This window comes from Malania oleifera, chromosome 6 (genome assembly GCF_029873635.1).
Source record: "Malania oleifera isolate guangnan ecotype guangnan chromosome 6, ASM2987363v1, whole genome shotgun sequence".
Classification (NCBI taxonomy): domain Eukaryota; kingdom Viridiplantae; phylum Streptophyta; class Magnoliopsida; order Santalales; family Ximeniaceae; genus Malania; species Malania oleifera.
Window position 1 is genome coordinate 108,487,658 of NC_080422.1, and position 17,188 is coordinate 108,504,845.

The 17,188-nt window shown below is 41.1% G+C and overlaps 1 protein-coding gene across 1 annotated transcript in view; it reads left to right on the forward strand.

Moving 5' to 3' along the window:
- The first annotated feature begins 485 nt into the window (after positions 1 to 485).
- The window catches only part of LOC131157905 (uncharacterized), a 47,816-nt gene continuing 31,113 nt past the window's right edge, over positions 486 to 17,188 (forward strand). The window contains exons 1-4 of the mRNA XM_058112361.1: positions 486 to 748; positions 814 to 953; positions 1,610 to 2,573; positions 4,559 to 4,650. Of these exons, the coding sequence (XP_057968344.1) occupies positions 634 to 748; positions 814 to 953; positions 1,610 to 2,573; positions 4,559 to 4,650 (1,311 nt within the window). The 5' untranslated portion in view covers positions 486 to 633. The remainder of the gene's footprint in view (positions 749 to 813; positions 954 to 1,609; positions 2,574 to 4,558; positions 4,651 to 17,188) is intronic.

Below are 17,188 nucleotides of genomic sequence, written 5' to 3' on the forward strand. Positions count from 1 at the left end.
TCTTGTACATCCTTTATGTTATGAGGGAGAAGGACTTGATACAACAGGGGCACTGAGTCTCCTCAATTAAAATTGTATTGCGTAAATAGTTTAACTTTAGTAGACTTATAATTCTAATGATAGGGTCGTAGTACTCATGACACCTAAGTAATTTTTTTTTTCTTTTGGTTAAGGGATGACCATAACCCAATGTTTCCTTTGGAACACTAGTAAAATAATTTATCTTTGTAAAATATCTATTTTTAAGAATAATATGAGAGACATTCCCAATAAAATTTTAAAATAATTATCCTTATTTATTTTATGTATAGCCTTTTTTTTTTCAGGGCAAAATATTACATTTTTATTTTTATTTTTATTTTTATTTGCTTTGGGTTTATTGAGGTGAAAGAATTCACTAGAGAAAATAAAATAAAATTACGAAAAAAAAAATTATTATATTTTTTCTATATTAAATATTATTAAAAATAAAACTGTAGGGTACCCTTCCCCGTTTGGGTCCTTCCTTGGCCCTTCACCGCTCACCTCTTCTTTTGCTGCCGTTTTCTTTCTACGCACGCACATCTACCGTCTCAAATTTCTTTCTGTCTCTCTGATCAGCCATCGTCGACGACGTCTCAGGTTCCGGGAGCAATGGCTGGAGGAGGAAGAAAGAAAAGGCCTGTCAAGGCAAAAAGGAAACCGACAGGGAAGGACTCGTTGTCTTCTTCTCTACTCTTCAATTCTCCTCTGCCCAATTCTCGTCCAGGTCTCCCCATTTCTATTCCTACGTTTTTCCTCTCCTTTTCCTTTTATCTGATGTTGGAATTGCAGGAAGAAGCCCTTTTGGGTCTGCTGCGGCTGCCTCGGGATCGGGGAATTCTGATCGAGCGAAACCTTCTGCTTCGAAGATCGGATGTCGAAAGCCTACTCGGAATGCCTTCAGATACGACTATTCCTCCGTTGATCCTCAGGTACTGCGTCGTTTTGGACCCAACTCCATTTCAATTATGTAGTATTATTCTTTGTGGATGCATAGTTTGTTAGATTAAGCTCAAATATGCAGTTTAGTGTTGGTTTTGGATTCGCCTGGTTAAATGTGTGGTTTTTCTTTTTTCAAATTTGTTGCGGTTGATTTGGACCCATTATGAGAATGATTTCCTTTATGGATAAATTTTCATCTATTTATTTTGTTCTTGCTTAAAGTACTCAGTTGGACGCCATTAAGGATTTGCTCGGTTTGATTAATTTGTAAAAATTAATGTTTCTTCCCCAGTTTGTTTGCTTCCGCAATAGAAATGATTTTGGTGCCCAGCGCCCTTTTTTAATTTATCATCTCATTTAATAAAGCTCAGCTTGTTCCAACTGAAAAAGCTAGGAGTGAACGAATTTTGAGCTCGTGTATTGCATTGGCCTTTGGAGCTCCAGGGGAATTTGCTGTGTGAGTCCCTGGAGGAGTTTGTAGTTGATACAACAACTGTCAAACTAGAAGTATTTCTACCCACAATTCTTTCTATTTCTCTAGTAAGGGATGTAGCTATATTTAAGATCAAACAAGTTGTTCTAGTTATATCATTTGATTTGTGTGAATAAATTTGTGCTATGTGATTAATTTTTGATTTATTTCCAGGAGAATTTGCATTCAGAATATTGCGGTGACAGCAAGAGCAAAGATGCTGAGTTGGATGAGTTACATCCCATTGTTTTAGTTGATTCCAAACAAAACCCAATTGTTGCTTTTGTAGATGCATTAGCATCTAAAGAACCTATTAATGTGGACATTGCTTATGATTACCGTTCGAATTTGGGGTTAGATGACAGTTCTCACAAAGGATTGGGATTTTGTGATGAAGATAATATCTCGTACAAAGGTTTGGGATTTTGTGACAAAGATTATAGCACTCACGGAGGATTGGGGTTTAATGATGAACTAAAAGCAACCCTCAGTTGTGCTGGATCATCATCAAAGAAAATGGATGGGCGTGAAGTGCCTTCTTTTGATTTTACACCCAGGGATAAGGAAATGCATGTGCACGAGAGAAATTCTGGGTTCTTATCAATTGGAGGCATGAAATTATACACTGAAGATATTTCTGATGAGGAAAGTGATCAGGAGGATGATGGGACGTCCCCTGATGATGGAAGTGATAACTCTGAAGACATTGCATGTAGTGATTCAGACATCGATGAAGAGGTTGCAGAAGACTACTTAGAAGGAATTGGCGGGAGCAATGAAGTTTTAGATGCCAAATGGTTGGTGGGTAGAGTTTTGGATGTCTCTTCTGAAGATGATGATGACGACAAAGATGACTCTTCTAGCAGTAGCTTTGATGAGACTACAAAGAAGCTGGGTGGGATGGCCCTGCAGGAGGCATCTAGGGAATATGGTATGAAGAAGCCAGAATCAAGGAAGAAATACTTTGCTAAGTCCTGTAAAGCTAGAGCTTCGACAAGTGATTGGGCGATGGCTATGGATGATCTTGCTCTTGTAAAGGACCCAAGAATTTTTTCTTCCAAAAAAAAGCTTGTTGCTCAGTTTCCTCAGTCTTGGCCCTATGAGGCTCAGAAGAGTAAAAATTTCAGGAAATTTCCAGGTAAAATTTGCATGCATTTGATTATCTTGGTTGACATGCATCCATAGGTTCCATAGGAATTTATTTTTGTTTTTATAAGTGCTGATTGTTTCACATGGATGGGCAAGCATGTATTTTAACAAACTAGTAAATTTTGCACGTGATTGCAAGTGAATAATCTTGGGTAAATATATTTAAACTATTCACCTTTTTAGATTAAGAAATATAAGCCATATTAAAATAATTTCTAATGTTGTTTAGATGTTTTCCTAAAACAAATTTATAATATAGTCATAATAAAGTTTATAAATTAAAGTGCAAAAGCTCAAAATTATTTATGAGAATTTAAATAAATATTTTATATTTTCTGTGCGATAACTAAAAATGCGAAACTTATAACATGTAAAATATAACCTAAAACTCGAAATTTTTAAAGTTATAATCTTAGAAAGATCAATTAAGTTCATTGTATGATTAAATTAACTTCTTCTTCTTCTTAACGTGTATGATAAATATTTGGCTATAGTGTGTACATTTTAAACAAGTTGATTATGTGTTGTTGAATTATACTAATTTTTTGATTTGGTGTTTATAATGTGTTCAGTAATAGGTCTCATTGTCCTTAAAAATTTAAATTTTAAAGACAAAATGATGGTTCGATGGGAATTGAATTCGATTGTTTAATTTTGTAATTTAACATGTATGCAAATTGTTCCTCATTTGTTGTCAGACAGTAGTTTCTTTTGGCTTCTCTTTGGGCTTATTTGTTTGGGTTTTTTTGGGGGATGTCTGCCCTTCAAAGGGATTCGAGCACTGCATTACTGCAATTGTTTTGGCCTAGAACATGTTGTCCTCCATTCATTGTACTCTTGTCTTTTCTCTTTTAATAAAATTTTCTTATCCAAAAGAAAGGACATTTATTCAAAATGTGTCTTGTTAATTGAAAATTTTGCTTTATAGCGGTCTGTTTTTTGTTCACTTAACTTTCAATTTGTTTCTACTAATTTTAAAACAAATTCAACCCTTGTTATTAGAGGTCTCTTCTAGGTCAATGACTTTATTCTTAATATTTTCTCTTTTGGAAGTTAAGTCCACTTTTCATGTGAATGATACTAGACCATGTTACAATAGTTTTAAAAGATGCTAGAGTGGTTTACCTATTCTACATTTTTCCATGATGGTGATAAAAAAATATGACATTTTTTTTTCTTAATTATCAATTTGTTCCTACTAATTAGAATTTATGATACTGTTTTCTTTTGTTTTTTTGTTTTTGTTTTTTTTTCCCAACCCAGTGGACACTTTTTTTTTTGGCATGATTAACATTTTGATTGATAGTGATAAGAAACAATGACAATAGATATTTGTTGAAGTTCAAAGATTTGTAATAAATTACTAAAACTATGCATGTGAAAAAGTAATTAATGCTTTACAATAAACAAAGCCCTTGTCAACTGGTGCAGAAAGCAAATCAATGACGTCATGCACACAATTTTTCATGTCCAACCTTAATCTATCTAAAATAAATTCTATAAATGCAATTTCATCTAATTTGGGTTAAACTTAATTCTTTAAGCAAAGTTTTGCAAGCAGGAATACTTTTGTCTGCAACTTGGTTTTCACTATTCATACTTGTATATCTATATTATAGATGTATGAAATATTTAAACAAGTGAATGCCAAAATGCTTGAGAGTAACTGAAGGAAAACAGGTCATTGTTGAAATTAAGACTTTCCATTCTGTTTCTAATGGAAATTTTTTTGAAAAGATTGATGCAGGCAAATCTGTTGATGCATTAAAGAAAATTTGTCTTTTTAATTAATTAATTATTTCAATTTTAAATTGACCTGAATGCAAATTGTCCTGTAATTAGATGCTGCCTCTGAAGTCTGTGACTATCATATACTTTTATTTTGAACAATGTGCATTCTGTGTGCTATGTTTTGTGAGAACTTCACTTCTGCTTGTCACTTATATTATGGATACTTTTGACATGCTAACTTAGGTGCGAAAAAGAAGCATCGCAAAGAAATGATTGCTTTGAAGCGTCGGGAGAGAATGAGGCATCGTGGTGTTGATCTTGAGCAAATAAATTTGGTAATAAAAATGATTGTTAATGATTAGGAAATGTCATGGCATTTAAAAAAATTGATGAAATTGTGTAATGGTTAGTCATTTATTTTCCTTGTCATATTTTCAATGTGATTGCTTAGTTTTGACTGCTGTGAACCATAGTTTTAAAAACCAGTTTCTAGCGATTATATCAGCCACAGCGTGATGGTATCTGTGGCTTACGAGACCATTAAAGGGTGTATGAAATACGCACTGCAATGGGCTGCTACAAGCGGCAATATTATTAGACTGGCCCTGAATGACTGAAATGATTTTTAAGTCCCTTCTTTGCAAATTTTTTCCACTAATTTCCCATATTAAAGCTTAAGAACTAAATTTAAAGGTGGTTTATTTTAACTGGTAACTTTTATTTTATACATATATATATATTAATATATCTATACACATTTTCATTTTAAGTATATTTATTTTAATGTTTAGTTTGCAGTTATTTAATAACTAGCATCTCGTTAAAAGAACATGATATTGTGAGTCCCTTCAATTTTATTCTCGTATTTTTCTTACACCTATTTTGAACAAAGACATGTTCTACTGCTATTCCTTTATGTTTTCGCTTTGAAATATGAACATTATATATTTTATATTGTATTATATTTATAATTTTTTTTTTGGCATTAGCAAACTTTTTAATAATGTTAGCTTAGCATATTTTCATCCTGTAGACACCTTAATTTTAACCAGGCCTTTTCGAGGAGACCTCATGTCAAACCTTCTCACACTGTTTGTGGACTCGCACACATCTTTGTAGGTCCCACACTGTTTGTGGATCCTCACACATCTTTGTAGGTCCCACGCTGCTTGTGGACCCCATATGGCTTGTGGGCCCCACATATCTCTATTGGGCCCCATATGGTTTGTAGGCCCCATATCTCCTAGTACGTTAGCTCGGATTCCTACATTTGGTGCACGTTACCCCTCCTGGTACATTAGTTCCGATTCCTATATCCGGTGCACGTTACCCACTTTGGTACGCTAGCTCGGATTCCTACATCCGGTGCACGTTACCCCTTTTGGTACGCTAGCTCGAATTCTTACATCCGATGCACTTTACTTCCTTTGGCATGCTTGTGCCTATTGGTTCGGGTTCCTATAACCCTCAAATAGCTTATGAACCCCATATGGCTTGTGGGCCCCACATATCTCCATTGGGCCCCACATGGTTTGTGGGCCTCACATCTTTTGGTACGCTGGTTCGGATTCCTACATTCGGTGCATGTTACCTCCTCTGGTATGCTAGCTCAGATTCTTACATCCGATGCACGTTATCTCCTATGGCATGCTTGTGTCTGCTGGCTCAGGTTCCTATAACCCTCAAATGGCTTATGGACCCCACATATCTCCATTGGACCTCACATGGTTTGTAGGCCCCATATCTTCTGGTACGCTAGTTCGGATTCCTACATTTGGCGCACGTTACCCCTCTTGGTACGCTAGCTCGAATTCCTATATCCGGTGCACGTTGCCCCCTTTGGTAAGCGAACTCGGATTTTCAAATCCGGTGCATGTTACCCCTTTTGGTACGCTAGTTCGGATTCCTACATTCGCATGCACGTTACCTCCTTTGGCATGCTTGTGTCTGCTGGCTCGGGTTCCTATAACCCCAAAATGGCTCGTGGACCCCATATGGTGCGTGGGACGCACGCATCTCCGTTGGGCTCCGCACAGCTTCTAGGACCCTCATATTATTATTATTATTATTATTGTTTATCTAATTTGTCAAATGCAAGCATGCTTTGTTCCCCACATCATCACTCATCACATGTCATGTTTCCTCCCTTTATCATTCTTCCCATGCTATATTCCCTTCGTCATTTTTCATTCCATACTTTGTTCCCCTCATCATTACTCACATGTCATGTTTCCTCCCTTTATCATTCTTCCCATGCTATATTCCTTTCATCATTCTTCATCCCATACTTTGTTCCCCCCATCATCACTCACCACATGCTTTGTTCCTTTATTTATTCTCATGCTATATTCCCTTCATCATTTTTCACCCCATACTTTGTTCTCCTCATCATCACTCCCCTGTGTCTTCTTTCCCATGCTTGCCCCAAGCTAAGTCTATAAATAGCCTTATCATTCCAAGCACAAAGGATGAGGTTTTTCTTGATGGTAGGAGAAAATTTCGAATATTGAAGTCTTATGTCATGAGTTTGTGAAGTTTTGTTTTTTCTCTTTGTGGATAAGGAGTGAGGTTATGTTTCATTCTCTTAGAAGATCAAGCGGACAATCGATCTTGTTTCCTATCGGGTCGGGTCACCCTATCTGAAGAAAGCGCTCCGTAGTGCCTTGAGTTTGAACTCATGAATCACCCTCGGGAAGACGTTGTAGACTAACCCCTACAGATTCACAGACAGGAAAGGAAAACCGGAGGAGAGGAAGATGAGAGGTAAAACTAATGGACTTCCTTTTCCTATGTTACATCTCCGCCCCCTTTCCGAATCGGCTTTTGTAGGTTTATTTGATTTTATTTCGATTTTTATAACTTCCTTTTAATCCATAAAAAAAAACATAAAATTTTTTTTCATAAAAGACACAAAAATTTAGAAAAATTCTCAAAAAAATTCAAATTTTTTTTAAGGCTTTGAAACTTGTTTACATTTGAAAATTTTTGAAGAAAATTCAAGAAAGTTTCCAACGTGTTTTGCAAAGGTTAGATTTGTTTCCTTACATTCAAAAATTTCAAAAATACTTTTTAAAGTCATATCTTTAAAACTATGACTTTCATGGTTATTGCCTTAAATTATGTTGTATTCGGAAGAACATTGGAAAACCCTGAAAAATCAATGGTCTTGACCAAGTCCTTAAATTGGTTTTCCCCCAAAACCGGTTAACGTTTGACCGGTTCACCATTCCCGGACCGGTTCACCCCAATTTTTCTCCCCTTTCGCTTGTATACTATTATTATATCCCAGAAAATTCACAAAAATCACAAAATTTTCCAAAATCCCAAAAATATTTTCACATTTTGATTTCAACTGATTTTATTTGTATTATTTTGAAAGTTCGGGAAAAATCACAAAAATCATTTTCACATTTAGGAAAAATCACAAAAATATCTTTTTAGGCACTAAAAATCATTTCAATCTTGAACAAATTTCAAAAACCTCCTGGAATAGTATTTTTCCTACTTAGAAAAACCTATAGATTTCAAAACCTCTGAGAACGTATTTTGTATCCTATTTTCGATTTTCCTTCCCGATGATTGCAACTAAGGGCATTGACTCTTTGGAGTATTGGATTGCCCCGGTTCTGAGGGAATATCAATGAGGTATTTAATTCTTTTGATTTTTAAAAGGGAGTAGTTTTTGAAAGGCTTATCAAGTTTATTTCAGGGATAATTTTTTATTAATCTGGTACCGTTCATAAGAACGGGCGTGTAGGGGGTGCTAATACCTTCCTCTCGCGTAACCGTACTCCCGAGCCAGACTCTGGTGACGCAAACCAATTCTACCCCTAACGGGGTGGCAATTAAGTGTTTTAACCACACTTTAAAAGGTTAATGGCGACTCCTTCACACATGTTTTCCATGGAAAATCACATTTTCAAAATACATATTCATTTTTTCCAATTCGCAAGCCGAACCCATTTTTAACCAGATATTGGTTCTCTGGGCCGAGTCCGGGACGTCGCGACAGCTTGGCGACTCCGCTGGGGATCGATTGAGAGTTGAGCCAGTGATTAATTGAGAATTATCCCGATCTCAAATCTAAATAAACCTTTTTTACTCCCTTTAATTTTTGTACAAATTTGGTTGCATATACATGAATAATTGTGAATGCCTTGCTTGCTTTGATACGTGAATAAGCATATGTTTAGTTCTGCTTGTTTTTGCTAAGCATGTGATTAGCAGTACCTTGGATAAGTATGATGTTTTGCTTCCTTTGCTATTTTATTAAGCATGTGTTCTGAATAATGGATGAATGTGGGGTAGGGGATGTAGGTTGAAATGGTTAAACTCTCACGCTCTCACAGCTCTATACCCGGGCTTTCCCAGCTAGGATTAGAAAGGAGTGTAATAGTGTCAGTTCCCATGTGGCATGGCCTATGGAGACCCGCGAACCACTCCGCTCAGTGCGAGCTTTTTCCGGACCTCTGTGAGGGAGGATGAAGTTTCAATCTGGGGACGTTTTTCAATTGGGGTTAGAGCTTAACCACGCATGATTGTCCATAATCTCTTGCCTAGGGTAGAGCCTCAGAGGACCTTATGTACATACTTACCCCGGGTTTGGGACAGAGGCTCCATCCTTCTCCTCTCAACCTTATATGATTATAACTTGAGATTTAAAATATGTTGCATGATTACTAACATCCTGCATTTCATACTACGCATTCCCATCTGCTTAGCCAAGGTTCCGTTTAAAATCCGACTCACTCATGGAGAGCACAGTAGATAATCATGAAACCGAACCAGTGGTGCAACTATACTCCGAAAGTCAGCAAAAGAAGAGGGGTGACAGCACGAGTAAGGAATTGGTGCTTGAGATACCAGACAGGGTTGACATCAACACTCGATCCAATTCGCTAAAGGAGGTGAGAGACATTTGGAAGGGGTGGACGCCTCAGAGACGATTGACATTTTCTTAGACGTACGGACACATCGGCTTTCTGTTGCATGTTTCCGTAGACTCCCACATGATTGAAGCATTAGTGGAATTCTGGAATCCGTCGTATTGGTGCTTTACTCTGGATGGGGTAGACCTGGCTCCCACCATAGAGGAATACATTTCACTATTGCATCTGGCCAAACTGCCGACGCCCTACAGAATGTATGTGCCCGCTCGAACATCCGTCATCAAGGATTTGTTCAGGGCCTCCGAGGTTAAGGTCCAGAATCTGGGAGACTCGAAGGTCACTTGGGAACACCTGAAAGAGTTGATGAAGAAGGAGGGAAAGAAAGATGCCCAGCTGCATCTGTTGGCATTAGCCATCTACGGTCAGCTTATCTTCCCGAAGGAACTAGGAATCATCGATCATACCACCATTGCCTTCGTAGCACAAGTAAGGGAAGGGGTGAATCCAGTCTACGACATTTTGGCCGAGACGTTCTGATCTCTTAACGGATGCCGGAACAGGAGACATGCTCGATTTACCTGCTGTGTGCCATTGCTTTATGTGTGGATGATAAGCCATTTTCCATGCATCCGGGGATTCTTTTGCGCTTCTTTCTCAACGATCAGAATACCTTTAGCAGAGTTTGAAGTAGCTCGTTGGGAGGAACACGCCAACAGGATTGAATGGAAAGACAGACTACAGAATCTAGTTAGTAATGGGATTGTATGGCAGGCACCGTGGATCGACCAACACAAAGTGATATACAAATGCGGAAACCTTCCTTGGGTCCCACTGCTAGGTCCCTGGGGTGGAATATCCTACGCACCGTTTATGTTCTGAAGGCAAGTAGGCGCAATACAGTTAGTACCCATGACCCATGAACTGGCAGACGCTCAGTTCACATATGAGGATGATGATAGCCAAGGGAAGATCCGAGAGTTTGTTGTATCATGGAGGCATGTGCACGCAGTCGAAGCAACCGGTTAGAACTCGGGAGTCCAGGAGAGTTATGAGCTATGGAAACGTGACAGGGTGAACCCTCGGGTCTTATGCGAGGGAAAAACTCCGACAAACAAGAAACGGCCGCGAGAAACCAAGTTTCCGTCTGAAAGAAAGACCTCCAGAGAACAGTTGCCAAAACGTCCGGTAGATCCTAAACCCGAGCCAAGCAAGTGACCGAAGATTCAGAGCTCGCGGTCAAAGAAAGCATCGGCAGTTCTGAGAAAGGAGAAATAGAGACTTCAAAAGGCACTTGATCAAAAGGTTTAACAGCTAAGAGAGTCAAAAGCAGAAATTGAAGAAAAATCTCAATACATACAGGACCTGGAAGAGCGGTATGACAAACCGAGATACCAGTTCAACAAAGTGCTTGAAAAACTGGAGCCTTGTGTAAACAAGGCCAACTACTGGGAAGCTCGGTACAAAGCACTGAAACAGAAGGTGGATAGTGCGGCATTCACAAAGTCAGAGCCAACCCAGAAGATTCAAGCTGCCTCGTCGGGAGCTAACCAGGAAATCAGAATCTGACATTTGTGTAGACTAGTTGGAAATTTTCTATGTTTCTCACTAAAAATTGTATGAAAATTTGAAATGAAATGATAAAGATTTTTCTTTAGAACCTTGGCTAAAGCACATACGACTGCATGATTGTACCTTTTTCATACATACTCATAAACATCCATTACATGCATTTGTTCTGAAGGATGCGGGTTTTCATGAATAGGGAGGTGGAAACAAGCCGGACGTGACTAAGATCCAGCAAAATTGAGGCAAATATGCACCCGTATAACACCCGCGGAAAAGCTAAGGCCATGGCAAAACAGTTAGAGAGCCGTGTTCTGGGGATCGAGCAGGGGCAGGAAGAGCTGAGCAATCAGATGAAGAGGATATTGGACCTGCTGCTAAACAAAGGGAAGACAGTCCAAGATCAGGATCATGAAGAAGAAAATGATCCTATCCACCTGCCCGGTTTTACGCCGATTCATGGGCAATGTTTCGGTCCGCTGCCGTTCACCTCGGAGAAACCACCGCAGCCGCCTTTTATCCCGGCAGTGATAGGAATGGGGATGCCCTCATCAGCAATTGCGGGCTTAGGGACAACAAAATCGCGACGGAATACCGTTGTGACTAGCTGGAAGAGCGGCTAAAGGCCATAGAGGGGACTTGGGCCGCCAGACCCTCAGATTACTGCCTGGTGCCTAATGTAGTCCTTCCTCCAAAGTTTAAGATGCCAGATTTCGAGAAGTTTGACGGGACCACATGCCCTCGGACCCACCTCCGGATGTATTGTCAGTCGATGGCCGCCTATGCCGATAATGAGAAGTTGATGATGCACTGCTTCCGAAGCAGTCTTATCGGGACAGCGGCTAGATGGTATGTCCAGCAGAACAAGGCCCAGATCCGTACGTGGGGTGACTTGGCCGATGCCTTCGAAGTGAAATATCGCCATATCTTGGAAATGGCTCCGGACAGGATGTCTCTTTCTGAAATGGAGAAAAAGCCAACAGAGACTTTCAGGGAGTATGCACACCGTTGGAGAGACGTGGCCACTCAAGTGGATCCTCCAATTGGCGACCGTGAGGCAATATCGATGTTCGTAGGGATGTTAAAAGATCCCTACCGTTCACACCTGGTAGGGTCCACCCCCCATAACTTCATGAACATTGTGGCGGCAGGGGCCAGAGTGGAAGCCGACGTCAAAGCTGGATGGATAAAGGCTAGCAATACCGATAGCGACCCAAGTAAGAAGTGGGTCAAAGGTAAAAAGGAAGAAGAGACCCAAATGATACAGGAGTCTATCAAGAGCCTAAGGCAGAGAAGCCGAAGTCAACAACCTGGGGGAAATTTCTACATGGAACCAGTAGTAAACCAGACACTACATATGGGCCCGAGGCCCCAGTTCACAATCCCCCGACTAAGACCAGCACTGACAAATAATCAAGTTCGAGAAAAGGATGCACCAAGGAATGCTAGAAGGATCGACCCGATCCCAATGCCCTACGCCGACTTGTTTCCTCAACTGTGTGAGAGAGGAATGGTGATGACCATACCAGCCATTCCCATCACCAATCCCCCACCACGATGGTTTGATCCCAATGCCCACTGTGCATACCACGCAAACTCTCCGGGCCACTCCATTGACCAATGCTGGGCTTTCAAATATAAAGTTCAGTCATTGAAAGATGCGGGGTGGCTGGCCTTTGATTACAAGCCGGCGGGCATTCAGGGAAACCCTTTACCCAATCATGAGGGAGACCAGATCGGTATGGTCGGGGTAGAACTCAGAAAGGCACAAGAAGCCAACCTAGATCGTTTGGCTTTGGATTGGGTATACCAGGAGTTTAGGAAGGCGGGCCTAATAGAATCAGAGGCCACCTGTCCCAAAGGAGCACGGTGCGAATGTCAAAGTTCTTGAGAAAGACTATTCAGGGCTGAAAAATCTTTAGGAGGATCCTACGCAAAATGTTGGATGACAAGTCCATAGAAGTCGGCTCGATTCAAAAGGATAGGAAAGTTTCAACTCTGGGAGATAAAGAACAAGAACATCCCCCATGCCATACCTTTCATACCCTTGGCAAAAAAGTCCAGCTATGTCCACAAGACCCCAACCCGTTTGGTTATCTTGGTACCTCGACCGTTCCCGTATCAGAATGACAAGGCGGTGCCATGGAAGTACGATTGCCAAGCCCGGGGCGTGGAAGATACAGGCAATATCGCGGGTGTAACCCGTAGTGGCAGAGTATATGCACCGGCACAGTCTGGGAAGCCGGATACAGAACAAATTGGTGAGTCAAGCTAAAGCACTAAAAGGTCAGTTCAACCGCAGGAGGCTGAAGAATTTCTGAAGTTTATCAAAAACAGCGAATATAGTGTGGTCGACCAATTAAAAAAGATGCCAACACATATATCCATTTTGTCTCTGCTTTTAAACTCAGAGGTTCACAAAGAAGCACTGTTGAAACTGCTTAATGAGGCGTATATATCTCAAGACATCAGTGTAGAAAAATTCATCCATGTAATCGGAGGCTTGTCCGCGACCAACTACATTACCTTGAGTGATGAAGAAATCCCATCGGAAGGAAGAGGGCATAACCAAGCATTCCACATATCGGTCAAATGCAAGGACCATATGATAGCTCGGGTGTTAGTTGATAATGGGTCGTCCCTCAACGTTTTGCCAATGACCACTCTTCAGAAATTGCGGGTTGACCCTTCGTATATCAAGCAAAATAATCTGTTAGTCAGGGCTTTCGATGGAACCCGTAGGGAGTCCGTTGGGGCAATTGAGATTCCCATGCTGATTGGACCCATTATCTTCAACATCACATTCCAGGTAATGGACATTACACCTTCTTACAGCTGCTTGTTGGGAAGGCCATGGATCCATAACACTGGGGCAGTCGCATCTTCACTACACCAGAGGTTGAAATTTGTAGTAGGGAACCAGCTGATCTATGTATATGGAGAAACCAACGTTATGATAACGAAGCCTACTTCCACTCCTTATGTGGAAGCCGCGGAAGAGGCATTGGAGGACTCATTCCAAACATTCGAGATCGTAAATGTCGCAACTATAGCAGAAAGATCTCCAATCCCACCCCCTCAGATCTCCGCCGCAGTGCATATGATGGGGTCTGAAATGATCAGGCAGGGGTACCATTCGGAAAAAGGGCTTGGAAAATACCTACAGGGGATCCGAAAGCCATTAATGCTTAAGGAAGCGAAAGACAGATTTGGCCTTGGCTACATACCTTCAGCAGCGTATCGGAGGAAGAAAGCTGAAGAGAAGAAGATGCGGAGGGTGGAAAGACTCACCGGTGAAACAAGCTCCAAGGAAAGACTTTTTGTCCCGTCCATCGGCCAGACCTTCGTGAAAAGCAGTCAATCCAACCTGGAGGCAGAATTGCGGCAACTGAGCATATCAGTGTTGGATGCTGAAGTCCCCTTAAGCACTTCTGCAGAGTGGATCCGTCATCTCCAACCAGGAGTACAGCTTCAGAACTGGAGCTCTTTTGGTTTACCAGATATCATCATGTAATGATATTTATTCAGAATTTGTTTAGTTCTGTTTTTCTTTTGTATTCCCCCAGCCACTGAAAAATCGGGGAAGCTCCTTAATGAAAATGAATTATGCATTCTTTGTCATTTATGTGCATCTTGGAAATTAACTGTCAAATTTGTTTGTTAATTTCATGCAGGAATAAAGAAAATAACAACACCAGAATCTCTCGCCAAGTAATTGACATTAACTTTGAAAATCTAATCCATGAAACCGAAGTTGAAGATCAAGAAATAAACTTACCCCCTGAAATGGAAAGAATGTTAAAATCCGATGAAAAACCAACCTTGACCAGTAGCGATCCCACCGTTGTGATTAATCTTGGAACCGAGGAAGAACCCAAGCAGGTGAAAATCAGGGCACTACTAAAGGGTGAAGAAAAGGACAAAATGATTAAATTACTAAGGGAATACCGGGACGTGTTTGCCTGGTCGTACCAAGACATGCCAGGTTTAGACATAGATTTAATAACCCACAAAATCCCACTTCACTCGGATTCAAAGCTATTAAAGCAGAAACTGAGGAGAATGCGGCCGGAGATGTTACTCAAGATAAAGGAGGAGGTAAAGAAACAGCTTGAGGCAGGATTCTTGGAGGTAGCCTAGTACCCTGAATGGATGGCCAACGTTGTCCCAATAATCAAGAAGAATGGTAAAGTACGAGTTTGTGTCGACTACGACGGCGTCGGAGATCTAGTGGTTGTGAAAGGGAGAGACGGATTCGCCGTCCCCGTCGTGACGAGAGACAACGACGACAGCGTCGGAGTTCTGCTGGTTGTGAAAGGGAGAATCAGGACGTACTGGGTGGAATGAGGACTTCGGTGAGGAGAGTTTCTGTGAAACCCTATCACCGGCGTGACAAGAGACGACGAGAGCGAGGGCGATGACTTAGGCAAGGGGAGTCACTGGTTGTGTTGCCGTTGCTGCTGTCTGTTGCCCTAGACGGCGCTAGGAGGTTGTGTTTTGGCATCCGTCGCGTCGAAGAACTCGTCTCTAGTGCGCCATCTAGCAGTGGCAGCGTTGCTCGTTGGGGAGCAGCAGCGTTTTTTGCCTCCGACGTTGGCAGCGATCGGCTCCGGCGTTGCTGCGAAGAGAGTTGGGGAAAAGACGAGGTGGTAGCGTTGCTCGTCAGGGAGGAGCAGCGTTTTCGCCTTCGGCGTTGGCAGCGATCGGCTCCGGCGTTGCTGCGAGGAGGGTTGGGGAAAAGATGAAGTGGTTACAGCGAATCTGCGTGAGCAACATACGGTGACGGTAGACGTAGGTCTACGGGACTGCAGGTTTGGTTTTTTATTTTTTATGTATTACTTTTTTTTGCTTTTTGGTGGTCAATATGGAAAACAGGTAATTTTTTTACAAATGATTGAGCCATCTTCGGTAGCTATTACTGGAGGGTTGAGGGGAGGTATCGATGCTAGTATACGGGGGACAGGGAGTGGTTCGGGGGATGTTAAAGTTGAATAGGGGGAAGGTTTTGCTGGGGGAAAATCGTTTGCGGAAGCCTTGAAAAGGCCAATTCCATCTTCAAAATTCAAAATCCCATTGAGAAAACCGGAACTAATTAATGGGGAATTAGGTTTTGTTATCTCGAACGTGGAGATGGAAAAGGCAGCGGAGGATCTGAAGTTTGCATTGGTGCTTAAATTTCTTTCTGCAAGGCCGTTCATCGATGCCCTTCGGAGGCATATTATTCAATCCTGGGGCCTCTCTAAAGTTCCCATGATAAGTTTTATGGATAACTACCATGTTCTGTTGCATTTGGTAAACGAAAAGGACTACATTCATGCATGGGCACGAGAAGGAAGATGGGTGGCAGGGTGTCAATTTCGGCTTTTTAACTGGTCCATGAATTTTGATGTCAACAAGGAGCCATCAATCGCACCTTAGTGGATTTTCTTACCAGGTCTGCCTTTACATTTATATAGAATGGACTGTTTATAGAGTTTGACCACTAAATTTGGCAGATTCTTGGGAACGGATAATGCCACGTTATATAGAACATGAGCCATGGGTACGAGATTATGTGTTGAAATGGATTTGCAGAAGGATCCTGTGGAGGGTTTTCCGTTAGTGGTAGGACAAAAACAGAATTGGCAAAGGGTAATAATATATGAGAAGAGGGGTTTCTATTGTAACAAATGTTGTAGGCAAGGTCACACTGAAGTAGTATGTCGGTTTGGAGTTAAGCCTAAGGATAAAAGGAAGGTAAGTATGAGGAAGGAGGTAGATGGGATGGTTTTGAAAGAAGTGGGTAGAGAAGAGAATATGATAGTTGAAGAGGAAGGTCTTGTTTTGAAAAGTCAGGAACAACGAGTGGAGGAGAAGATGGATGGAAACGTGAATGGTCCGTTGAAGGTGATTGAGAAAAATAAAGAAATTGTGAATGAGGTTAATAATGTGGGTACTAAAACAGTGGAGGAAGTTAATTTGGTAAAAAAGAATAGTGGAGAGAAAGCCGATCGTTGTAAAGACCAGAAGTCAAGGGTGGTAGGGGTGCAGGTAAAACTGGGAGTTGTTCTAGATCTGCTCAGGAAATCGGAGTTGTTTATGAAGGGGGGAGGGGAAAAATTGAAAAGGATAAGGATGAAGTGTTGATTTTAGTGGAGGAGGTGGATGAGAGAGAGGGGGAAGTGGAGGGTGGAGTGTGGAGGGATAGTTATGATGTGTTATCTAAGGGAGATTTGGAGGTTTGCATTGATACTCAAAAAGAATATTATTCGGATCCAGGTAACTTGACAGTGGGTGAATCGGAAGGAAGAAATAAAGATGATGGACAAGTGAGAAAGTCTAAGAGGTCTAAGGCAGTACCTCAGAAGTTGAACCTATGATTGACAAAATTATGTTTTAGAATATAATAGGGTTTGGCACATTGAAGAGAAGATTGAAACAC